The sequence below is a fragment of the Artemia franciscana genome, chromosome 17 (genome assembly GCF_032884065.1).
Source record: "Artemia franciscana chromosome 17, ASM3288406v1, whole genome shotgun sequence".
Classification (NCBI taxonomy): domain Eukaryota; kingdom Metazoa; phylum Arthropoda; class Branchiopoda; order Anostraca; family Artemiidae; genus Artemia; species Artemia franciscana.
Genome location: NC_088879.1, coordinates 18,163,140 through 18,190,251, shown reverse-complemented (window position 1 = coordinate 18,190,251; position 27,112 = coordinate 18,163,140). Strand labels below are relative to the sequence as shown.

The following is a 27,112-nucleotide window of genomic DNA, read 5'->3' as shown; positions in this document are numbered from 1 at the left end:
CACTTTTTACAAATGCCAATCCAAGTTTGGAAGAAATTTTGCCATTGATAAATGAAGAGGTGGTGCAAATCGTGAACCCGTGGCAATAAGCTACTGAATGGTGATTGTATGAGGAATCAGCACTTTGATATCATTTCCACTTGCTGTCAGATTTCCCACTGTCAAAGCAACAGAACACATAACAAGTTGCTTTCGTACATAAAGTATCGTAGAGATGAGAGAGACTGTTACATAGGGCGTTGTAGCAAGTACCTTTCGCAAAATGAAATTGGATGGAGCAAACGTTAATTTTATCTCCACCTTAAAATTTGGTGGTAACCAATGAGGTATATGAAATATGTCAGAATCTATTTTCCCAACTAAATGTAATTCACTAATTGTTGCCTCTGTTATTAAATTTCTAGTGTCGATGTCTCTTTTATATTCATATCCATTGGCTGAGCCCCTCAGATCATCTTATGACTTTGCTGTCATCAACATGAACTGTATATAGTTCGTATAATTTGACAGATTGTCGTTGGTACTCACCAATGTTCCATTTATGTAAATACTGATTTGTTGAAATAAATTGTGTAAAATATAATTTTCAAAGGATATATCATCAGTGAGACTTGGCATTCTATTGTCAGATTTCTTAACTATCACATGTAAATCTATAAATTTGAAAGACAAACCCATGAAATAGTCTTCATTGGAATAAATTTGAAAATGTATGTTTTCAGAGAGTGGTTGCTGAGGGTAGAATTGTTCATAGTAAGAATATTTTAGAGTTACATCAACGTCTTCAGCATTGAAAAGATTTAAAGATGAAGTGATTGATGGATGGGATTCCATGTCTGGTAGAAATACTATTTCAGTTTAGAAAAATAAATTCTTTTCTGAAGGAAAAATTTCCTTCCTTGTTTCCTTGGTTTCTTCTACTTTCACAAGTGATGTGTTTCATTTCTTACCTGAGCAGAGAATGATGAGTGATTCAATATTCCTCAGCTTTTTTAAACCTTTTCCACTTTGCTGAGATTTCAATCGCTTGCTGAAGGATCGTTCTTCAGACCTGAAATTTACCGAAACACTATTTTTAAAATCCATGCCAGGTCCCCGATCGTGTAATGTAGAGGATGCAGTACCCGCGGTTGCCAATACAATATATTTTTATCCAAGGGTAGTGCAGGCCAAAACAACTTAACAAACCAACTGCCAAGACCCTAGCCCGACTTTGATGAGTGACCTTTGAAATAGTCCATTCCGTGACCCATCTGTCTTGGACCAGGAGCAGCAACATAGCACTCAATACCAGGACAGACATACGCAATATTTCTATTAGATATCTTGCTATTGAATAGGTCGAAAATGATATTTAATCACGGCCAAACCTTTTTCTTATTGCTAAAGGATCACCTAATTCAGTTCTTAATGTTAACTGGTAGAGTTCCAAATACAAAGTGTTTACAGGGATATGTTGAAGATGCTTTACATTATAATGATGAATTTGATCTTGAGTGGTTTTTTCTTCAAAAACACACGGGAGAGGAGAGTTGCTATTGCCAAATCTTGTTGTTCCAACGAATGAAGTTTAAAGAAATATACTACTTTACAGGTAGCAGTCGGCGAAGATGACACGATCCATGCCACTGGTGCTTCCAGCACTTCTACTATTGACTATATTTTTTTTAAATCAAAAACATCTGTCATATTATCGCTGAAAATAACCTTCCCATTGTTAATGGGATATGAACAATGTAGATATGAACCTGTTCCATTGAATAAACTTTGACGACTGGACAAACATAAACCCAATCAAGTGAGACCAGCCAATGCAAGTGCCATTGATAAAAAGGAAACAACTGTTCAATGTTCTGGAACAACAATACGGCCATAGAAGGAAGATTTAATATTGTCCAAGGTTTTGTCCAGTGTTGGAGACCTGCTTCCGCACTAATATCGTGAACAAAGTAAAAGAGTCTTGACATATCTCACAGAAAGTAAGCATATTCATGTTGATAGTAGAGGGAAACAGATTATAATTCAGAGGAACATTTATATTCTACCTGATTTAATATATGATGTGGTTAAAAATCGTAAAGGACTTTTATCATTTGACAGTCATCTCTAGAAATTTTTAATTACATTAAACTTCCCGAAAAGTTTTATTACCAACAATGAAATTCAAACAAAATTAATGGAACATAATAGCAGTGATCTAACATTAAAGGAAGAAGAAAAAGATCTTAAATCAATCTTTGAAAATTCTAGCATACCTACCGCTACTTGTAGCAGTAATAGTAGAAACAATGATTTGATGACAACAAAGGTGGTGAAACAAAAGTGAAGACGTGTTTATATCAACTCATCCCCATCATCATCACACGCTAGTGTGCAAAAGAGTAGAGAACACTTTACTGAGTTTTTGTGTTCAAAACGGTTGAAGTTTTGAAAGGTGTTTATGAGTTTTCTTTTTCATCTCTTTCTTTGAGCATTCTCTCATAAAAGTCGATCACCAAATATTGTAATTGGAAGTTTATGAGCCCCAGTTGGAGTTGAAAGAGATGAAGTGGGAAGTTTAAGTTCCCCTACTATACTTTCTGAAGCAACTCAAGTATTCTTGACCAAGATTGCTATAGAAAAGCTCAAACGGATCGAGGAAGTGAATTAGTTAACCCACATGTACATAAGGTATTGTTGAAATATAGTACAATGCTCTATCATGGTCATAGTCCTATAACGGCTGCGTTGGCCGAATGATTGATAAGAACTATCCGACTTTTCATTTCAAGATATTGTACGTTAAAAATTTTGCTGTTCTTATTCAAGATTTAGATACAATCATGCAAATTTATAATCAAAGCTCCCATCAATCTTTGCCAACATTAGCCCTGAGGAAGTTCATCGAGAAGATCATGATACACTTGACACTTTTCTTAAATAGTATTCAAGTAAAAAAAAGTTGGGAAGAAGAAAAAGAAAAAATACAATTTTGGTGATACATTTCGAACTAATAGAACTACTAATATTTTTGAAAAGGGGAATTACTTATGGTCCATTGAACTTTTCAAAGTGTCAAACATCCTAGGCAATAAACCTGAAACATATTGTCTACGTGAAGCAAAAGATGAAAAGATTCTTGGCGGTTTGATGACTATGAACTTCCAAAATTTAAAAGTAGTAGAGAAATATATCAAATTGAAAATATATTAAAGAGCCGTACACACAGGGGCAAGAGACGGTTGCTTGTTCGTTGGCTAGTATATATATATGATTTTTATCCTTGGGAGCAGTTAAGGACGTATACAATGCCAAACGATTTTTCAGTGTCACTTACAATGATCACATACAGTATTTTCAAATGGAGAATCACTTTCTGTAACAGCCAAAGAAAAGTCAGTTGGCTTATGATCATAGTAGCCATTGTCTTCGGGGCAATGACATAGAAACCAAACTCTCTTGTTATTTCGACAGTTGACGCGTAGTCCTGATTCATCCTCCCGAAATAATTTAAAACCACGAAACCATGAATACCAGTTTCTTTGAAAAAACTAAAATCTCGTTTAGGATTCTTTCCCATCGTACCAGGATAGGTATTGTCCCACTGATCACACTTATCATAGTTACAAATGGGGCATAGGAATCCTCTAGTGTGAGAGTCAGAAATCGCTTTAAGACAAGAATTACAGTCTTTTATTTTTACTGCATATCTTATATGTAATTTATACGGATTGCCATAATCCACACGTTTCATCATACTCATCAACAATTGTATAATTCTCACTGGACGACCAGATGCCAAATGTAAAAGGGAATAGTGGACAAGTATAAAACACTTTTCAGTGTTGACAATCTAGCTACCAAAATGAAACTGACTTGCTATACATAAAGAGAGTCTTCTTTTCTGGAGAAAGAGGAAGAATAATCGATTGACGCCACAATTCAAATCAAATGAATTTGTTTGGACAGGATTTTCTAAAATTTTCGACTTATTTGTTATTGTCATGAAAAAAAAAGTTGAAAAGAGTCTTAAATCATCACCAGATTTCTCATGTAGTCTTCAAAAGCAATTTCACAGTAACATTTTGTTTTGTTTGATTGGTATGTCAATAAATTAAGTAAACGCATTTGGACGACGACACAAAAACTTCATACAATAAATCCAAGTTGGAGATTCATCTTTCAGAATGTCATCAAGGATTATTTGAGAGAATATTTTCTTTTGCATTGATAATTTGTAAAAATGATCATTAAGATTCGGACATTTTTAAAAAATCACAAGATTCCGCATGATTTTAAGCTTCATAAATACATCCATTTCTTAATTGTAACACTCTCACAGCTGACTACAGACTATATAACAAATTCAAAGATTCTTTCTATTTCGGGAACCTCCCTAGAGAGAGATCGGTAATCTACTGAAAATATTAAACAAGAAAAAAAACATTGTCAATTTAGAAACATTTAATTTCGTATTTGCATATATATATATATATATATATATATATATATATATATATATATATATATATAATATATATATATATATATATATATATATATATATATATATACATATATATATATATATATATATATATATATATATATATATATATATATATATATATATATATATATATATATAATATATATATATATATATATATATATATATATATATATATATATATATATATATATATATATATATATATCAATCATTTTTTCACATACTGATTCAAATTATTGTCCTCAATATATTTCACTATTTTATTTAAAACAGCTAGAAGAGTATGTATATGCATTACATTAAGTTTTACTTCAAAACATAACTGCTCTTCCAATTTGAAGTTGCTCAATGATATCAAATATCTTGCATACTTCTCATCCTATCCAAGGCTTAGTCGAGATCCTTCTGTAATTTCTAAAGCTGTTTGGCACTCTTGTCTTCGCATCAATGGTGCTGCCAGCTCTACTATCAACTTCTAATTGTGTAAAAAAATTACTCGAATTTTTGCTAATAGGCTATGTCTTGTGTAAATGAAAACATTAACGAAAAGCATATATTCAAACTGTTCTCTCTCTGAATTCTACTTACTTAGCAGGATAAAGTACATTGCAAATCCAACCTTATATTGGTTCTGGTTGGTACAGCTGATTGCTAAGTCTTTGTGGCTATATGTAAATTGTGTCCCCGTTTGAATATGCTAATGATATGCAGTTTGGAATATACGAATGAGGTTTAGGGTATATGCAATGAGGTTTTGGCTATAAGCATAAGAGCTTCATGCACCTCTTTCGTATCCATCTATTACTACTAAACTACTAATAACTCACTGCAGCACCAAGCCGCCTGAGGCCAACACAGCTACGCACGCTCCTCCTCCAACCTAATCTATTTAAAGCCTCCCTCTTTACACCCTCCCAGGAAGTTCCCATTTCCTTTAAATCTTTATTTATGACATCCTCCCAACCCAGACAAGGACGACCTGCTTTCCATGTAGCCCCAGACGGTTGGCCAAAAAGGACAATCTTCGGTAATCTGTCATCCTTCATCCGTAAAACGTGGCCTAGCCATCTCCACCTTTCTTTCATTATGGCCCCAGAAAGCGGGATTGAACCACACTTTTCGTAGAGCCTACAGTTTGAAATACGGTCAGTCAGCAGGGTACCAAGAACAATCCGTAGGCAATATCTCTGGAAAACATCTAGTAAATTTTCATCTACTTTTCGGAGTGCCCATACTTCAGAGACATATTTGACCACTGTCATCAATGTAGCTTCCAATATTCTAATCTTGGTTTGTAGGCTTATCTTTCTATTCTTCCAAACTTTTTTTAACTGTGAAATAACACCCTGAGCTTAGCTATTCTACTTTTAACATCTTCGCTGCTCCCACCATCTTTACTAATAATACTACCAAGGTAACTGAAGCTCCCAACCTGATCAATCTTTTCGTTACCTAATTTCACCTGTTCATCTTCACTTATTCCTAGCCTTAGTGACTTAGTCTTCTTAACATTAATTTTCAAGCCTATTTTAGCACCCTGAACTCGTAAAACCTCTAAAAATTCATTCATTTTGCTCACACTTTCATCTAATATGCTTAAATCATCAGCATAATCTAAGTCCAGGAGCGTTCTTCCTCCCCATTTGATTCCATGGTCTCCAATTGCCTTTCCTGTGCTCCTTAAGACGAAGTCCATCAAAATGATTCATATAAAGGGGGATAGAACACAACCCTACTTAACTCCTGATTTGATACAAAACCAGTTGCTAACCTCATTTCCTACCTTAACCGCAGCAGTATTATTCTCATACATAGCGCAAATCACTTTAATGTATTTTTCTGGTATACCATATAACGATAAGACCTTTGTTAACGCTGTTCTATCAACAGAATCGAAAGCTTGCTCATAATCGATAAAACTAAGGACCAAAGGTGTTTGACAACGAAGGGACTTCTCAATTATTAACCTAAGAGTGAAAACATGGTCGACACATCCTCTACCTTTTCTAAAACCGCATTGTTCTTCCCTTAAAACTTTGTCTACAGCATGTCTCAGTCTAAAAAGTATCATATTACTCAGTAATTTGCTACCTACGGAGACCAGACTAATGCCTCGATAATTACGACACTCACTCTTGTCACCTTTCTTATATAGTGGTTTAATTAAGGTTTTCCTAAAATCATTGGGTACTTCCCCTTTTTCAAAAATCATGTTCATAATCTTCAGTAGCTTATTCCTAACCTCAGAGCCACCATATTTAAGGAACTCATTAATCATACTATCAGCACCTGGGGCCTTATTATTTTTATAATCCTTCTAGTACTGTCGCTAATTCTTCCTCACTAAACAAATCTTCCTTCACATCCAAGGTATCACAAACATTTTCATTTTCATCTATATCTTTTCCTGCAACTGTATCTCGGTTTAGCACATTCTCAAAATGTTCCACCCATCTTTCTTTAACTTTTTCCTTATCACTAATTGTGGCCCCATTTCTATCTTTAACTGGGACTAGTCCGGATTGGCTACTCCCTTTCAATTTATTAACATGCCAGTATAATATTTTACTATTATGCCGTCTAGCCGCATCTTCCAGATCCTCAGCAATTTTATCCATCGCCTCCATTTCACATCTCCTTAGTTCATATTTTAATGCTTTCTCCACTTTCTTTACATTCCTTTTGTTTTCATACGACCTATCACTCAGATAATTCTTATACAAACCCCTTCTACTCTCTATTAAACCTAAAGCTTTTTCACTAATATTCCTAGTTGCTGTCTTAGCACTCTTCCCTAGGACACCATCAGCAACTTCACAAATTGTTTTTCTGAAATTATTCCATCCATCTTCCACATTGTCAAATTTTAAACCCTCAAGTTTAGTACTCAACTGTTCCTGGAATTTTTTTCTCAAATTTTCATCCTGAAGTCTACCGAAATCATAACTTTCCGGGAGGGAGTTACCCTTCCGAAATTTCAGCTTTAAATTAACCTTAGACACTACTAGATGGTGATCTTTACTTTTAACATCAATAACGGCACTCCTATACACCCTAGTATCTTGTATTGATCCTGCTAGTCTTCTGTTTACAATAACATAATCAATAAGGTTTGCTGTCTTACCATCACGTGAATACCATGTCAACTTATGGGCCATTTTGTGACCAAACACCGTATTGGTTATAACTAGGTTGTTATACCTACAAAATTGCAAAAGCCTATAGCCATTACTGTTTTCTTTTCCTACACCAAATTTACCTAGGCTAGGATACCATCTATCCCTATTTCTACCAACCTGGGCATTAAAATCTCCTAGCAAAAACACCACATTTCTACCTTGTACCCTGTCTATTTGCTCCTGTAACTGTAAGTAAAATTCGTCTGAGTCACTAGTATCTCCATCAGTTGGTTCAATGGGGGCATATACTACTATAACTGATACCCTAAACTTTTTAGTCATAAAATGAGCAATTAGTATTCTATTATTAATACCTTCCCAGCCCAAACAAGACTTGGCAGCTTCCTTATTCATCATGAGCCCTACTCCCTGTCTATGTACCCCATCCTTCCTGCATGAGTAAACAAATTCTATGTCACCTAATTTCATGCTTCCTACCCATGGGATATGAGTTTCTGAAACTCCTAATAAATCCAGTTCAAACCGTCTGAATTCGTCAGTTAAAATGTCGATGTGATAGTCATTTTTTAACTTCGTAACATTCCAAGTTCCAATTTTGATGTTCTTTAAATCTTTGAAATTATTTTGGCCTCAAGAAAAGCAGTGATCCCGGATACCAGTGCAGGATGGGGACCAACATATCTTCTCAAGTCTACTATCCATCTATGCACCACTACTTACGCCTTTTTGAAAAACGTGATGCACATAGTATCTTTTGATTTATTTCAGCATCACCTCAATATTCCTCGAATTTTACCTTAGTACCCTCAGCCTTTTCAAACACAGCCAGAATCAAACATTCCTCCTTATCCAAATAATTAATGCTGTATGTAAAAAAAGAGTGGATTGCATAATTTACAATCTATCTCCAGAAGGCTGGGGGGTCATCCCCAGAGGCATAGTTACTAGACTTGTCTTTTATTTCAAACATTTTTTTCAATGTTTTGATCAGTATCTAGCGGCCCTTTGCCATCAACAAGGGCAAGGGGGTATGGTTGCCCTCCTATAACTCTTCAACGTACCCCTCAATATACTGTGAAAGTTACAATTTAGCAATTTCAGCTGTTCTTAGATATTGCTGAAACACCCTTTTGAAAACCGACATGCTCACAGTGTGTTTTGATTATATGTTTTGATAAGATAATAATTATGTCCATGGACATAATTATTTAACCTTCAGACTATTTTGAACAAGACGATTTTAATTTTGATCAGATTTTCTTAAGGGTGGGTAGCTAAAAAATGGGAGGGGGCTTGCAGCATCACAATCACTTTTCAACATCTCTTGACGTATCCTGAAACTTTCAACTTGATTTGCTCAGCCACTATTAACATATTGCTGATCCTTTTTCTTGTAAACTAGATGCACATAGTGCCTTTTGACTTAGTTTGAAATAACCCTTAGCGTTTTCCAAAGTTTCACCTTAATACTATCAGCCATTTTAATACGATGAGCAGAAGGGGTACCTCAAAAGAGCAAGGAGGGGATGGTTGCAATCCAATCTCTCTTTACCATCCCCCTAACATACCTTGGAAGTTTCATCTTAATAGCCTTAGCTGTTCCTTAGGGATTGCTGATATTCCATTTTGTTAATCGGCAAGCACAGAGTTGGTTTTGAGTGTGTTCGGCATCCCTCTCAAAATATCCTTGAAGTCTTACCTTAATACCCTAAGCCTTTTCTGGGACCCCTTATGAAACAAGTCCTCTATTTCCAATATAAAAACAACCTTATATGTTAACAATGGGCAACTGGCATAATTTACAGTCCTTGTCCTGGAAGCTGTGTGGGGATGGTTTTCTGCCTCAGAGGTACAGTTATTTGACCTTTGGACTTTTTTGGACAACATGGCTATCTAAAAATTTTGATGTGATGTGTTAGGGAAAAAAGAGCATGGGGAGGTGGGCTGGATGCCCTTCGATCACTTCCGACTCTTAAAAAGGTCACTAGAAATTTCAGTTTTGAATCGGATGAGCCCTCTGCAATGTTTACACAACCAAAAGTTCCATAAGAAGTTTTTCTGGGAAAATTAAAACAATGATGATACTTTAGAGCCTTATGGCCTTTTACTACAGGCAACGTCATGGCGTTGTCTATTGATTAGCATTTGTTATTGGGAAGTATATATGTATTTCGGGGGTATTTCCGCAGGAGGATTTCTCATGGGAAAAATTTTCCATGGGGAGGCAAGCTTCTGAGGATGAAATTTGTAGAGAAAATTTTACAAGGAAGAATTAGCAGGAATTTCTATACAAAATCCTTTTAATTTGGCTTACTTTCTCTTTGGTGACTCAATATTCCAGGTGAATTATCTGGGTTAAACTTTCAGTGGGTTCGGAGGTTTCTGGGATATTTTTCTGTCGGTGGGGGGATTTCCAGAGGAAAAATTCTCCATGGGGGAATTTTCTTTGGAACCGTCCATTGCGATGGGGGGGGAGGGGTTCCGGGATGATTCGATAGTGAACTTTTAAGCTTCAACTTCATGATTTGAACTTGATATATTTTACGCGAGAGGAACTCTCCATGGAGTAGTTTTCCCATCATTAGTTGAAGAATGATCAGAAATTAAATAAAAAAAAACTTTTTTTTTTAACTTAAAAAAAGAGCAATATTAATACTTAAAACAAACAGAAATGATTCTTTATATGAGGGGGGGGGGGTTGAAAACCTTTGATTGATTTTGGTTCAAATAAAGTGCAATTTGCCTAGTACCTGTAAAATAGTTGGTGGTGTGGGAGGGGGATTGAAGAAGAGAGGTCCCGTTTTGACTTCAATATTACAGATCGAATTTCCTCGTGCGATTGTAGCTCAAACAAGTTGCATTAGCCAATATTTTGACTAACTATTTGGTGAACAGGCGGAAGGGATAATGAAAAGTCTGCATACTCCTTTTGGTTGAAGTTTGGTTTGACAGAAATTCGAATTCCCTAAATGACTTTGGATTCAAACAAGGTGCAATATATCTACATTTTTCCTAAGAAATAGGCATAAGGATGGGAGCGGATATAGAAGACCAAAGCTCAACTTTTTGCGTCCAATATTGTAGATTAAAATCCTGTGTTATTCTGATTGAAACAAAATGTATAAGCCTGCTTCTTTACTAAGCGTTTATTTGGAGAGGCTGAATGAAGGAACCATGAGCATTGCTCCCACTTCTAGATTGCTTAGAGGCATCATCAGGTCTTTGGTTATTTTCTACAAAATCTGGACATAGCCTGTATAGGGAAGAGCTATTTTCCATTTTCTTCTAAAAGGTTCCATTACAGCCAAGTGGGAAATTCTAAATTTTTTTAATTTTTAACAAATTTTGTGCAAAAAAATTTTCCACAAAAATAATTATTAGAGATTGACACTTTAGTTGAAAAATTATAAGATTTCTACAAGAATGCAAGAAATAAGTATATCCTAAAATGAGGCCTGTAAAAAAGAAAAAGAAATGACTTCAAAGCAAAAGAAAAATTTACTATGATGTCTTAAGGAAGCAATTAAAAAATACCTTTGCACCAATAAATTCCAGCATCTTTTAATGATACATCATAAATGAGAAGATTCCCTGATTTTGTAACCTCAATTCTTTCCAATTGCTTTATTCTAGAACTTCCTTGAAACCATTTTACTTTTGATCTATAATGGAAAGACAAATAGGACTTGAAAACTTAACACGTAAGTAAAGATGTGAAAGGAAATGGGATGGTTGGTGTCTTTCTTTTATTGTATAAAATTTGATAGTTTTTGTATCTCTATAAACTAGATGTCAACTTTCTATGGACACATTCGAGATACATTGCATTGTCTGCCTTTTCTTTCTTTCATTGATGCATAGGCACTCTAAACTAAGCGTTATGTAAATCACACATTTTTATAGCTTGAATTTAAGGCCTAAAATACCAAATAGTATAAGTGTGTAGTATATTTTCAGTATTCGTTCATTTTCGTTTTCAGTATTCATTCAGACTTCGTCCAGTTAAGTTAACCAGTGTTGAAAAAAGATTATACTTTGAATAGTGATTTCAGTGTTACGCAATAGAGCAAACTTATATGTTTTGTAAAAGTACTGGATCTAATTATTCAGTGACGAAGAAATTAAATCTTTTGGATACTTTCTCTGGATAAATTTAATGAGAAACAGACGAAAGCTGGCACGTCTGTAAATAAGAAAGGCAATTAAAAGGTATTTTTTTTAATTATCCGATATGCCTGGAGGATTCGAAATTAGAGGACTAGCGTTTGTAAAATTCAAAGGATATCCAAAATGGCCGGTTCGAATTGTGGATACTGTTCAAAAGAAAAACGGATAACACTACACTGTTTTCTGTTACGGCACGCATGAGGTATTAAGGGTTCAAGAATCTCAGCTTGAACCATACCAAGAAAACTTTGATGAAGCTGTGAAGAAAAAAAACACAGGAGTAGCAAATGTATTCAGCGAAGTTACAACTTTTCCGGATATTTACTTAGAAAAGTTAAACTTGGATCAGGCTTCTCTTGCCTCCGTTGTGGACAATGCTCAAAAAGAACTTGAAAATCCACGAAGCGGTTTGAGAAATGAAATTGAACAAAGGGTTTGTGACAACTTGAGCACGGTAACTTCTACAGGGCTAGCATCGCATCGTCAGTTACAGAAGACATCGTTTGTAAAATACATGATTCAATCTTGGTTGATTAGATTTTTGCCTTAAAATTTCATATCTATTTTTAAAATCAATATATTACTACAAATCCTTGCATATCTAAGTAACTGTGAGTAAAATGCTGAATATGTGATATTTGAGTGCATATTACTTTAAGGGAACGGGAAATTAATCACTTCAAAATTCAAATCATCCGTTTTATTATACATTTTAAAACCTAATTAATTATTATCAGAAATATTAATATTCAAATCTAAAAAATGATCTTCTAGACCAATGCCATTACTAGGTTCAAGAGTAAGCTCTGATGGATATATATTCTTAGACATATCAATAAATTCCTTATAATTTAAAACCAAAATATCATCTAAATATCTTTCATTATTTGACAAAACACGTTTTAAATTATTTAGATTATTCTTATCCATCATATATTTATATTCGAGTTGACTTAAAAACAAGTCAGCTATAAATGGGCTGGTATTCCCTCCCCCCATGGGAATTCTCACGATTTGCTTGTAAAAATTACCGTCAAATCTTATATAAGTATCATATAAAACAAATTCTAATAAATCAAAAATCATATCTAAGCTGTAACATCTCGAGCTAACTGTAGTCTTAAAGCAGTTTGTCCATATAGCTTTTTTATTATAAGTGTATATTTTTAAGAACCTCTTGCTAGATAAGAGGAAAGATTTCTTGACAAGCGTTTCTAAATTTTCTAACACTACATTAAGTGATAATTTAGTATACATTGTCGCAAAATCAAAAGACTCAATTCTTTTAGCTGAGACCATTGTTAAAGAGTTTATCACCTGCAGTGAATTATTAACACCCCAGTATGGATTAAAATTCGAAAAGTTTTTAATACCAGAACAACTGGTTTTAAGTTTATTTATAGTTTCCTTTAAAATTAAAGAGAGGTCAGTAGCAGCAATGCGGGTTGGACATCTAGCTGCTCCAGCAATAAACCGTAGTTTAGGGGGATTCTTATGAAATTTGACAGTCCAATGTAGCAAAGGGAACTTTTTATCATTGTCATTAATTCTAATATTAAATTTTTTAAAAAGCATTTCTTCAGTTTTTTCAATTAAATTTTCATCCTCTAAATTCACCTTTTTGTAAACATTAGTCGTGCATAACTCCCTTGTTAAGACATCAGAATACAGCTTCTGACAAACTATGGCAAAATTTTTATTAGCTATTTCCACTGGCACAATTACAAATTCATCCTGTAGATTAGCAATTGCTTGTTTTATCCTAGCATTATAAAATAATGATTAGTGTTACTATTTGTTAAGTTAGCATATATTTTATTTTGTATTCTACTAATAATTAAATTCTTCCAACTTTGAAAACTCTCTTTATTTTTATTCTCTTTCTTACATATAATGTAGACCATGTCACAAGAGAACATATTAGCCCTACGGCGTACAAATTACCCCTTTGGAGAAACTTGGCGCAACTTAAAAATTTCAATGGCAACCCATTTTAACTTTAAACCTTCGGAATCCAAACAGTATAAAAAATTAGGTCTTTTGGAAAACAAAAATTAAGCTTTTTAAAACTGTTCAAATCTTAAAGAGTTATTTGGCAAGTTTTTATCCAACTAAAGGAAGCATTAGAAGCCAATATGTATGTTAAGTATTCTTCAACTAAAAAATAAATGATTATTACAAAATTTTATATTTTCAAAAATTCCATCGACTACCTCTAAAGTAAATGACAAATATCCCTATTAGTGGGCATTGAGGACAACTTTGAAAATGTTCAATAATTTCATTTTGAGACAACTCGAATTGACATCATAACCATTTAAGAATGGAACTAAAAACACTTCACCTCCTTGTTAAAACTAAACATATCTTTTTTTTAAATTTGTCAGAAAAATATGAATTTCTTATAGTCTGGGTGCCGAAGTTAAAAATCTGGCAAAACACTGAAATACTTTCTTTTTGCTTTTCTTCCCTATTTTTTTATAGCAAGCACTAATAAGATTCTATTTTTTTAAAGAGGAAAATTTTATGTATAAATTAGGCTATTAGGTTATTAGGTATGGATGGGGGGGAGGAGTAAATTGAAGTTTAGTAATAACATGGTAAATAACAGCAGTAAGAATATTCGTCTTTCACCGCAACTACTTGGCTTGGGCATCATGTTAAACTATCATGCACACTCCAACCGTCACTATTTCCAGAATGAAGGCAATTAGCAGGTTCAGAGTTATCGGTTACAAAATTCGAAACTCGCATACCAAGATTTTTTTTTTCAAATCGTTCTTCGATGACTGCAACTTTTGTTACCGCAATAAGAATAATTGCCATTATTGCGGTTATCTTCAAGTTTTTGTGGCTTTTTTTTTCAAAACTTACCTCAGATCTATGAAAACTTACCAGACAAAAATACTTGTTATGTGTTACTGGGCAACAACATTTTTTTTAAAATATAGGTATCAAAAGGTTTAATTACTACACAAAATTACACTTCTTACATACGAAAGAAATTTCAAAGGCTAAACAAAGTTTTTTCTTTGAATGTGTTATACGTGTAGGAATAGTTCCCTATTATTACAGCTCTGCTTTCCCAAAGTTTTATTTTTATTGTTTTTAAAGTGACTTAGAGTTATTTTTGCAGGATAACTTTTACTTTGCCAAGAGAGTTTCTTTGGAATATCAATAAATCATTCGAATGGTAAATATTCCAGATCAAGGCTCGCTCCAAATAAAAAACAAAAAAAAACATTTTTATAAAATAGTTACTTTTACAATTAAGTAAAAATCCCTAAATCAGCAAAAAAAAAACATTTAAGCTGTTGCCTCTTTTCTTCTGGAAAGCAGTAAAAATAGTTTTAGTTTTCGACTACCTAGGGCTTTAAAAGATGCCTAAGGACGTTACTGTGAGAAGATTGAAGGTATTCTACATCCAGTAACAGTAGAATATGAAACTGGAGAGATAAAACTTGACAATGTCGAAAATGGATCCAACAACTTTAACAAAATAATTAGCAACATGGTAGAAGATATCATATTGTGAGAAGCTGAAAACGCAGATGGGAATATTAGTGAAAACAGTTTACGTTTAGCAGAAGAGAAAAGAGGTTTGTACAGTAATTTTCTAAGAGATAGATCATACGACAATAAAAAGAAAGAAAAGGAAGAAGTAAGGGAATTGAAGTTAGAAGTAAGGAGATCTGAAATGGAGGGCATGAATAAAAATGCAAGGTATCTGGAAAATGTAGCCGGATGACATAGTAGTTAGACTTTGTATAGACATGTAAAAAATTGAGAAGAAGCGGCCGGCTAGACTTTTTCCCGTGAAAGATAGGGAAAAAGCCACAATTAGCAATAGATAGTTGTAATATATGATTTAGAAAAAAAAATCACAATTTGGATATAAAATATTATTTATTTTCCAAATAGGAGCTAGAGACAACCCTAAGAGGAATGGAAAAAGGCCTCGGATGCTGATGGTGTGGCAAACGAATTTTCAAAATATAGTGATTGTAAAATAAGGGATAAACTACTGAAGATTGCGAATATGGTTTTGAAAAGAGAAAGTACCTAGAGATCTTAGGAAAGCTGTAATTAAACTGAGTTATGAGAAAGGTAACAAGAGCGAGTGCGGTAATTACGGAGGCATTGGCTTGGTTTCTGTGAGATGAGAACTGCTTAGCAATGGGATACTTATTAGAGTAGAAGACGCTTAAGATAAATTTTTAAGAGAAGAACGCATGGGTCTAGGAGGGGGAGAGAATACTTTCGGGTTAAACGTAGCTATTTTAAGAAAACCTTCTTTAATGCCTCTAGGCCAGGTCATAAATGTGAGTGTGATAGTTACAGAGACATTAGACCAATTTTTGTGGGAAGCAAATTACTTTGCATGATTATACTTATTAGAGAAGAACACGGTTAAGATAAAGTTTCAGGAAAAGAACAGAGTGGTTATAAAAAGAAGAGAGAATACGTAGGGAAAGTTCATAGTCATTTAAAAAAAAATCAACCCTACCCCAACCCCTAATCGAGGTCATAATAATCGCCAGACCCAAAGTTTGAGCTCAGTATTTCAATTGGTTGCAGGTTTAACAAACCCTCTTAGAACACAATAGAGATCACAAAGTTTCTCATCTCAATGCACCGTCTTTATCTACAGCACCACCGCTATAGTCATGAGTTCTACGTAAAGTACGTAAGTACGTAAACTACGTACGTAAACTACGTAGTACGAAAAACTACGGTCTACGAAACTAAAGTTACACTTGTTGCGCAATGTAAAGTTCTATGTTTTAATCCCGTCAATTCAGATGAGAATGTTATAATTTATTTTAAAGCTTTGGAACTTTGAACCTAAAATTGTAGCCCAACTACATTAAATTACCCAAATTGGAATTGTAAAAAAGGAGTTTTCAAGTTGTCAAGTATGTCTACCATAATATAAATTCAAATTGTTACAAGAAATTGATGAATAGATTTTCAACATGTTATGCTTTCCTTTTGATCTTTGCCACAGGTGCAATGACCAGAATCCAAGCTTCACATGAAAATTTGAATTTAATAGTATTTCAGCACTCACCTTCCTTCCCGGTTGCAACAGAAAATAAACTATACGAACTTCAGGTGAAACAGTTAATACATTATGAATGCATGGCAAACATTTGAACTTCCTTTCTATGTTTATATTTCAAAAGTTTTCAAAATGTCAGTAGTGCTTGAATTGTAATACTTGAAATCCCTAATTATAATGCTTGGAATCTCCCATTTAACTGGATTCTAGTAAAAAATAATGTATACCATATTTGGGCTAGATATAGTTCCCACTGAGCATGCCTTAGTAGATTTGGGTAAGACTTGTAATCAAAACTTTGATTTATTTTATTCCACTAAATATCTTATTCCAGTTTCATATATTTTATTCCAGTAAAACATATATTTTATACAGTAAAATGCTTGAGTATACACCGATTTTTAGGGCTATAATGATAAAAACGACGATATGGCTAAGACATATTCTTCAGATGAGGGATGACCGATTGCCAACGATTGTGTTTGTAGGACAACCATCTAGGACCGAACGAAAGGAAACTGGTCCCTGAATGATATGGAAGGATGTTGTTAGAGAATATTTAAGGGAAAAGGTAACTTCTTGGGAGGGTGGAAAGAAGGAGGCTTTGAATAGATTGAGATGGAGGGGAGCAACCGTAGCTGTGTTGGCCTCGGGTGGCTTGGGGCTGCAGTGAGCTGTTTGTAGTAGCATATAGGAGACAGACTAGGCAGTTATATTTGCACACATGGAAGATCAATTCTTATAGAATATTAGGGGGCCCTCCTTCCAGAAGCACTGTGATTTATAAATATAGATCCTGTGCTTTTCACCCTATTCACCCTCAGAAAAATTACCTTTCGTTAAGGGTTGAATAAAGTAACAATTCAGCTGACCCTCTCTTCTGAACCAAATGCAATAATAACAAAATGTTTACTTCATTACGTTAAGAGGCTTTGTATAGATAATATTTTCAGTCACTTCCAGATTAACTGCATCCTAGCCACTCTCCCCCCTATTACCTGTATATAACCATTGGTCAGCGTTTCCCAAACTCCTTGGATTAGGGCCAGGTATGAGGTTCAAAATTCTTCACAACCCATTTTATGAAAAAACAAACAATTTAATTGCAATCAATTTTTTGTTGTTGAAATCCAACTGTTTGTGAATTTATTTTAAGCACAAAAAACTCCAAAATAATTTTATGCTAAATATATGTAATTGGAAAATTAAAATTATATTCATTTTAAACATTATTAAATGAAGTAAACTTCAGTTCCATATATATTGCCTTATTATGAAGGATAACATATGATAATTACAAATTCAGTTGTAAGATCCCAATTTTATTCTCAAACTAGGTTTGACGTCCAGTCTTTATTGATACTTATATTTAAGTCTTTATAACTAAGATTACACATTTCTTCATTTTAAAATTTAAAATTTAAATTTTAACACAAGAAGGATGTCTACCCACCAACACAACCCAATTCTTCACAACTCACCTTATAGAAAAAAAAATTAATTGTAATCAATTTTTTGTTGTTAAAATCCAACTATTTGTGAATTTATTATATGCACAAAAAAACTCCAAAATAATTTTATGATAAATATATGTAATTGGAAAATTAAAAATTGCATTCATTTTAAACATTATTAAATGAAGTAAACTTCGTTTCCAAATATATTGCCTTATTATGAAGGATACCACATGATAATTGCAAAGTCAGTGGTAAGATCTCAATTATATTCTCAAACTTGGTATGACTTCTAGTCTTTATTGATACTTATATTTAGGTCTTGATAACTAAGATTACACATTTCTTCATTTTAAATTTTAATACAAGAAGGATGTCTATTCTACATGTTTTTTTTTAAGTAGTAGCGGGAAAATAATCTTTAAAACGCAGCTTAGACTCGGAAAAATGTTCTTGAAACTTTTTTTTTTTTCTATATAATTCTCCATTTTTGTAGTTTGTGGTTGTTCATGCGGAAATAATCACACTTCTTCACAAAAACAAATTTTGAATTCAAATGCCCATTGTGCATTAAAATAAAAAAGCTGCTACTTTTATATTTCGAAATTTATGATAAATCCAAGTGCTAATTTACATAAAGCAAGATGCGGCCTATTTTTTTCCAAGGGCACCAGAACCAGCAAGCTGCTAATCGACTTTAAATTCGTTTGGGTCCTGAAATAAAAAAGAACACTGTCCCAATTTTGGATCAAACAGAGCGCTGATCCGGGTATCGGAGGCCTGATTTTAGTGAAAACTTCCATCTTCCTTCTTAATCATAACAGAAAAAAAAGAAACCACGAAAAGTTCAATTAAGACAGTTAAAACGATACTAATACACAATATACATTTAAACTTTTTATCCAGAGTTTTATTTCACAAGTTCGCTCTTGTTTTCTATTAACAAAATTACTCCGGGGCATGAACTGAAAGAAAAAATAAATACCAAAGATAAAAAATTCTTACCCTGAGATTTTTTCAAGATTTTCACTCTTTTTCAATAAAAACAGTATTTGAAGAGAATTCAAAGGGCTTGATATTATTCTATTTTTATTACCGTCTAGTTAAAGTATTCAAGGGAAATAAAAGTGGTAAGAGACAAACTAAGATTAAATCTTACCGGCTAAATCCCCTAGTTGGACATTTGATGGTAAGCCATGTACCCTTGTACACTTCAGCAGTACCACCGATGGTAAGTAATACCATTTTCTTGCTGGGTTTCTGGTGAAAAACATAATCTTTTCGGTTGCCTTCTATTACCACTTCGTTTTTCAACGATTTCCTATTTGAAATACAAAATAAATATAAATATAAAATTTGGGATACACTCAACGTGCGACAAATAAACTTTTTACATTATTTATGCCTGCACACTTGTTTCAACTTTGAAACTAAAAACTAGAAAGACAATTCCATTCCGACATAAGCCATAAGCCGACATTAATAAATAAGCAATAAAATACAAAAGAAAAAGTAAATCCACAAGGTTAAGAAATCTTAAAAAAACTGCATTACGGAAAAAAAACTTATTGCCATCAGTTTCCAATAAAATAATAGCATTGGGGAAGTTTCAGTTCCATCATTTGTTGATTTATATTTAATATTTACTTTAATAATTTTTTCTCATTTTATTATTCAGCCGGATAGAATATTTGTTCCCGTCGTAATTTTCATAATAGGCTACAAGCAAGTCTTAACTTAGTGACGACAAAGTACCCAAATATTGGCATTTTTATTGCAGGAGACGAAAACGGACTAAGTCTTGATTATCTGTGCAAAGATCAGAAGCTTAAGCATATTGTTAATTTCCCTACTACGAAAGGTGGAACCAGTTTGGACGTTATTCGCACCAACCTTAAAACCTTTTAAAATCCTCTAACTACCTTTCCCTCTGTCAGTGGTAGCTATAATTTCATATTACATTTGAAACCAATGCTAGTTTTTAAAACAGATTACTCAGTTCCTGAATTTTTGTGCCGTCTAATAGCAATTTAAGGTTCATTGGATTTGGGATATTGGATTACGTCTGAGAGTTGGGATGATGTTACGTCGTGTGTAAACCTTAATTCAAATGTTATTTTGTTTCAATCCAAATTATTGAAAAATTACCAAAACTATTTCCCGAAGGTTACCAAGAAGGTATTTCTCTCAGATAAATTTTACATTAATAAAAAAATAAAAGGCCTAATCCATTTGCAACTAAAACTTTTTTTGCCTTGGAAAAAAGATGATGCCTTAGCCCTCCATAGACAAATAAAGAAAGAAATACGTCGTGCTATTTCTCTTTATGGTAAGAATAAATTAAATTGCTTAAAACAGAGAAAATCACAGCAATGGCTTAAGAAAGTAAAAGAAACAGGAAACTGCTCGTGCTAGAACCTTGATTTGTTACTGGATCAACCACATGAATACACAGCTAATGAACTTAATAAACATCTAGCTAACATTGTGCAATCGTTTCACCCTCTATCAGAAAAATCTCCAAAAGACCATGGAAAAATTCCATGCTAGTGTGTTTAATGATATTAGTAATTACGGATGCTACCATTCGTGCTGGAAGCTGGGCTATATTACTCCAATCCAAAAGAAGGGAGGCCTCAACTATTTTATTAGAGTACGACCAATCAACTTGACCCCAGTTTTTTTTCAAAATGTACGAGGGTTTCTAATCTAATTGGGCAAAGGCCACGACATTATTCATGACATTATTGACATACAACACCTTGGAAACCTTAAGGAAGCATCTACTTCACACTACCTTGTTAGTCTTCTTTATACCATTCTAAAACCTTCAAAACCCCGATACTTGGTCGAGCCTTTTGACAACTGATCTTCAAAAAGCGTTTGCCCTGATTGACCATAATATCCCTTCTAAATAAACTGCTGGTAGAGTTTCAAGTGAGTCCATTTTTAGTTAAAATTGTTGTCGGTTTCTTAACAAATCATTCTCAATTGCTTAAATATAAAAATATTTATTCCGATCCCCTTCCTAACTTTCATGGGGTTCCCCAGGGAGCCCTGATGGGTCCCATTTTATTCCTTATAATGATTAAAAGCCTCATGAATGACCACTCATATCGATGGAAGTATGTGCACGACCTCCCCGCACTTGAGCTTTGTCGACGAAACATTAAAAGTTTAATTATGACTTTACTCGACGATGTCACACAGGAAACTTCTTTGTCGAAGATGAAAGTTAACACTAATAAATCGCTAGTTATGACTGTTAATTTTTTAGATCACCTCGCTCTTTTACAAACCCCATTTCTCCCAAAATATCCGTTATATGCATTAAACTACTTGGGATGACATTCACTGCAGCCTTGAAGTGGGATCCCCATGTCCAAATGTCCTGAAACAAGCTTCCCCTTTGGTTTACCCTCCTAATACTTTTGATGAAATTTTTTGCTCCCCTCTGGAATCTTCTCCAACCTTATTGTTATTTTATCCGGCCAATGCTGGAGCTGCTTGTAATTTGTGTCATTTCAGTTTTTCTTCAGAGCATTCTTATAAGATTGAAAATGTAAAAAAAAAACTTAGAATCATATATGGAGAAGGGAAGGTTCAAACTCATAACGTCGGCGGCGGGAAGGAATTTACTGTGCCTCTATTCCGGTACCAAGACCCTGTATGTTCTTCGATTGCTTCCCCTCATTTCCAAGCCCTACGTTCCCTTCTGCGACAGACCATCCCGTATAAAGTCCCAAAAAGTAAACATAAAAATATATCGCAAGAGTTTTGTTCCGATTTTTTTTGCATTGCATAATAGCCAGGAGAACTAGTCACTAATTCTATTTTTGTTTTTTGATTTTTTTAAACGAAGTTTTGAATCATTTTACTTATGTATTTTGTACTGACGTGAACATCAGCGAGGACAAAATTTTTCGATACTATGCATATGTATTAGTGCTATTTGTGACATTAAATTCAAATTCAGCAACCATGCTGTTAAAGAATTTCTTTTCTTTTTCAGAGAAGTAAGCGGTCATTCATTAGATCACCTTTTATTTTATTACCTTACCTTTTATTTCCTTATACTTTTATCCTTTTCTTTTTTTACCTTTTCTTTTATTACCTTACCTTTTATTTTATTTTATTACCTTTTCGTTCTGCAATCGCTTCGTAAGCAGGTCTCACTAGTCACTGGCCTTGGAGGCTTACACAGAGATGTCGAAGCACTTTTCCATACATTCAAATCCATGTAGAAGGCACATGTTACTTGTCGTTTGCGTATGCACTTGCGCCTCGATTTTTGACACTGAAATAGGTAAACATGAGGCCCGTTCCTTGCTGTTATTAAATAAAAAAAGAAGTTTATTTTTAACAGAAAGTAAGGAGCGACATTAAAACTTAAAACGAACAGAAATTACTTCGTATGTGAAAGAGGCTGCTTCCTCATCAATGCCCCGCTCTTTACGTTAAAGTTTGACTCTTTCTCTTAACTCTACTTTTTAAAACAGTAAAAAAATTTAGCGTTAAGAGCGGGGCGTTGATGAGGAAGCAGCTCCTTTCACATACGAAGTAATTACTGTTTCAAATTTATTGTAATTTTTAAATTTTTATTATTTTAAATTTTATTGTAAAGTTTTAATGTCGCTCCTTACTTACCGTTAAAAAAACTCTTTTTTTTATTTAATTTCTGAACGTTTTTGAATCAATGCATATTTTGATTTTGGCTCTCCGCAGATGAATAATTAAAACGAAATTTGCATATTTATTTTTTTGGCTAAATGGCTTTCTCATAGTTTTGATCGAACGATTTCGAAAAAAAAGGAGCGGGGGAGGAGGCCTAGTTGCCCTACGGTTTTTTGGTTACTTAGAAAGGCGACTAGAGCTTTTAATTTTTTACGAATGTTTTAATTAGTAAAAGATATACATAACTTATAAATTAGCTTACGTAACAAACTTCTGTATTCTCATGACTTCGTAACAAACTCATGTCTTTATTACGTATATGAGGGGGTTCACCCCTTCGTCACTACCTCGCTCTTCACACTAAAGCTTAAATTTTGTCCCAATTTCTTAAGAATGACCCCTGAATCACAAAAGCCGTAGAATAAATAGTTGAAATTACTAAAAATACTTTAGCGTAAAGAGCGAGGTATTAGGAGGAGGTGAGCACATCATATACGTAATAATTTCTGTTCGTTTTAAGTGGTTTTAATTCTGCTCCTTACTTTCATTTGAAAAAACTGTTTCATATTTATTTTTTCATTTTCTTTAAATAATGCTAGAAAATCCTGCGCTCCCTTTATGGAAATTTTCTTCACCCATGATAAATTCCTCCAAGGAAAGTTCCCCTAACATATCCCACTCTTTTCACCCCCCCCCCACCCTAAACCAAAAAATCCCCCTGAAAACGTCTGTACACTTCCAAATAACCATTACTATATGTAAGCACTGGTCAAAGTTTGTGACTTGTAGCTCCTCTCACGGGGACTGTGGAGGAGTTAGTCGTCCCCAAAGACATATTTTTCGACTACGCTGAATAAAATGGCTATCTCAGAATTTTGATCCGGTGACTTTGGGAGAATAATTAGCTCGGGAGGGGCTGCCCTCCAATTTTTTTCGTCACTGAAAAAGGGCACTAGAACTCAAAATTCCAAATTTTTGTAGATAGGAGCTTGAAACTTCTACAATAGGGTTCTCTGATACGCTGAATCTGATGGTGTGATTTTCGTTAAGATTCTGTGACTTTTAGGGGGTGTTTTCTTCTATTTTATAAAATAAAGCAAATTTTCTCAGGCTCGTAACTTTTGATGGGTAAGTCTAAACTGAATGAAACTTATATATTTAAAATCAACATTAAATTGTAATTCTTTTGATGTAACTATTGTTATAAAAAATTCTTAGAGTTTTGGTTACTATTGAGCCAGGTCGCTCCTTACTACAGTTCGTTACCACGAACTGTTTGATCTATAATATCTTGTGGATCTATCACAGATTTTCTATTTTCTGGTTATATATATTTTTTTTAACGTCTGATTACTCGAGATCAGACTATTCTTCAACTGAATTTCTTCGACTAACAAGTTTTTCAGATCAAAATTTGAGAGAAGACTTGCAAAATTTTGCAAGTCTTAACGAAACGGGTGAATAAATATAAAAAAAAGAAAGTATCTAACTGTGAAATACAGTGCTTTAAGAAGTAGCGTAAGGAAAGTATGTCATTTTGATGAATGGCCGCTGATAAAAACTTGTTGATAAAAAGCTGTTAACTAAATAAACATGTAAAGAAACTTACACCAGTTGTCTTATTTTGTTAATACTAATTTAGTGGCTAAGGCTCTCATTACGTCAACAGATTATAATTTTTTTTCTTTTTTAAACGACACTTACATTGGACCAGTTTCCAACACGCCATTCGGGTTGACATTCTTCCATATTGCAACTCTGTGATCTTGATGGTGCTGGAGACGGACACTTTTCTTCAGGAACTTCAACGCTTATACCTTCTGCAATGTCCTGAATACAAGTTACCTAGGAAATAAATTTTATTAAAATATAAATCTAATAATTAGAATGCTTGAAAAACATCAACCAGCAATAATCAGATTATATTCTATTTTAAAACAAGCATAATATTGCCTAATTTATTTACATCGATATTTCGACCCGATATTCGACCTCGATATTTCGACGATATCGATATTAGACGATATGTCTAATAATCACATCCCTTTGATAAGGTGTAATAATTTTTTTGTACAAATGTAATCATATCATATGTTTTAAAACACAATTATTGCTGAGGATATCGTTTAAAATAAAAGAATCAGTGGAGGATGTTTGGATCAGAGTCGTTCAAAAGTATTTTTAAAATAAAGAAATTTGAACTTGTGTTACAAGTTTAGCATTGATTCAAAAGGGAATATGGGTCACCCACATTGAATATTTGGCCTTGTTTCTCTTAAAGATGCTACATTGTCCAGAGAACAGCTTTATGATTGTAAATAAGCACACAAAGAACATTGTATAATTAAAGAGGACTATCTATTCCTAGTTTAACAAAATTTTCCATTCTTTTTAAATTCTTATGGCGGTAAATTTTTGCACTATTTATATTATTACCATCCAACCAGGTATGTTCATTAAATAACAGGTTGCCTATTGCTTATGTGCTAGTAGGGATAAAAATCTGACAAATATTTCACTGCAAAAGAACGCAAAATCTTCGAAAGGATCTAAGTTCTCTTGGTCTTAGCATGGCTTTTGGCCAACTTAATTCAAAAAAGACTTATTTTTTCACACTTACATTTCTTTTTTGAATTCCAGATCCACAAGTCACTGAGCAGAGACTGTAATTGCTTGTTTTCCATCTTGGAGGACATGGTCTAGAGTTACATATATGGTAGACACCAGGTGGCTTTTCTTCGCCACATAACTCCTCATTTACTGTTATATTATTTGGAAGTTTTACGCAAGAGTAAAGTAAGTGATGAACTCCTGTAAAATCCAAATTACAATCAGTCTCATTAGTTGACTTCAACAGTATTTATCTAAACATTCCTTATTTAATGCTCCCATTATAATTAAATTTTATCGGGGCCCACAAAATTGTGTTAACTTAGCAGTAACTTATAAAAACCAACAAAAACTAAGGTTTATTCAAAAAGCAAAGAGAGAGCTTAAAAAAAATTAGAACAACTTAGCAGTAACTTATAAAAACCAACAAAAACTAAGGTTTATTCGAAAAGCAAAGAGAGAGCATAAAATAAATTGGAACAGCCTGTATGTTGTATACGAAAATATGTTGTATATGTATGTTGTATATGTTGCATATGTTGTTGTATATGTATTGTATGTTGTATATGAAAAATAATATTAATTAACGGTAAAAACCTCCGTGGGCTGTGGTTAATACTTAAAATTGCTACAACATAAAATTTATGAAACACACACCCTAAAATCCAAATAAATAATTGAAAAATTACAGAAAAAAGTCCCTATATGCCATACCTGTGCCTACCAAGTTTCTTAACTTTTTAAAACCCGTAAAACTACTTTTGCTTGCTATAAAATTTAACTTCTCAAAAACTACGTCCTTCAGCCCATTTAATTAACTCATCATTAACTAACAGCCATTTAATTCAGCCTTCAGCCCATTAATTAAAAACCATTTAATTTAGTCTTATATAAAAATAAAGTTCCTCGCCTATGCTTCTTAATTTTGGTGTACAGAGAGAAAGAGAGAGACGGGCGATATTACCCCAATGTGCCATTTCTGGAGTTCCTGCTTCTCTAAAATAATCCTTACTTGTTTGGCTACCAGCCCCCCTCTTCTTCTAGTCCTAAGGCTGTCCCATTATTCAAAACTGCCCAGCTACTCCGAAACTTTATAAAATCTATATCATATGGTAGAGTTTGTTTTAAGAACCTTTCTTAAAAAAGGTGTTAGCCTAAGAACCTCGTCTCCTATCTCTTATATCACTCTTGGTATACTGTCTTTAATAGCATATGTTCTTGTAGAAATATAAGTATCTCACGATGCCTACCCATGCTAGTTAGGCTATTTACTCATACAGCTATTTAAAATCGCCGTATTAAACTAATCCATTGAATTTATTGCTTAGACCTAACAATTTCGGAAGAAAAACGTAACTACATCCTCTCTAACTTTTCCTCTTTTGTTTTGATTATGATTAAAATGAAAAAAATAGTATATTTCATGGAATCAGACGAAGAAAGAAGAATTGAAAGGAAAACAGCAAAAACAGGATTCAACCTTAAAACGAACGGGAATTAGCACAAATAAGTA

The 27,112-nt window shown here is 33.6% G+C and overlaps 1 protein-coding gene across 2 annotated transcripts in view; it reads right to left on the bottom strand.

The window, feature by feature from the left end:
- The window catches only part of LOC136037951 (ADAMTS-like protein 3), a 152,128-nt gene that overhangs the window by 39,041 nt on the left and 85,975 nt on the right, over positions 1 to 27,112 (bottom strand). For both annotated transcript variants that reach the window (XR_010620089.1, XM_065720835.1), the window contains exons 12-16: positions 25,610 to 25,800; positions 24,694 to 24,834; positions 22,455 to 22,612; positions 19,475 to 19,636; positions 11,167 to 11,294 (exon numbers count right to left, since the gene is read on the bottom strand). Coding sequence is in view for 1 of the 2 variants with exons in the window: in XM_065720835.1 (XP_065576907.1) it covers positions 11,167 to 11,294; positions 19,475 to 19,636; positions 22,455 to 22,612; positions 24,694 to 24,834; positions 25,610 to 25,800 (780 nt within the window). In the remaining variant the exon portion in view is untranslated. The remainder of the gene's footprint in view (positions 1 to 11,166; positions 11,295 to 19,474; positions 19,637 to 22,454; positions 22,613 to 24,693; positions 24,835 to 25,609; positions 25,801 to 27,112) is intronic.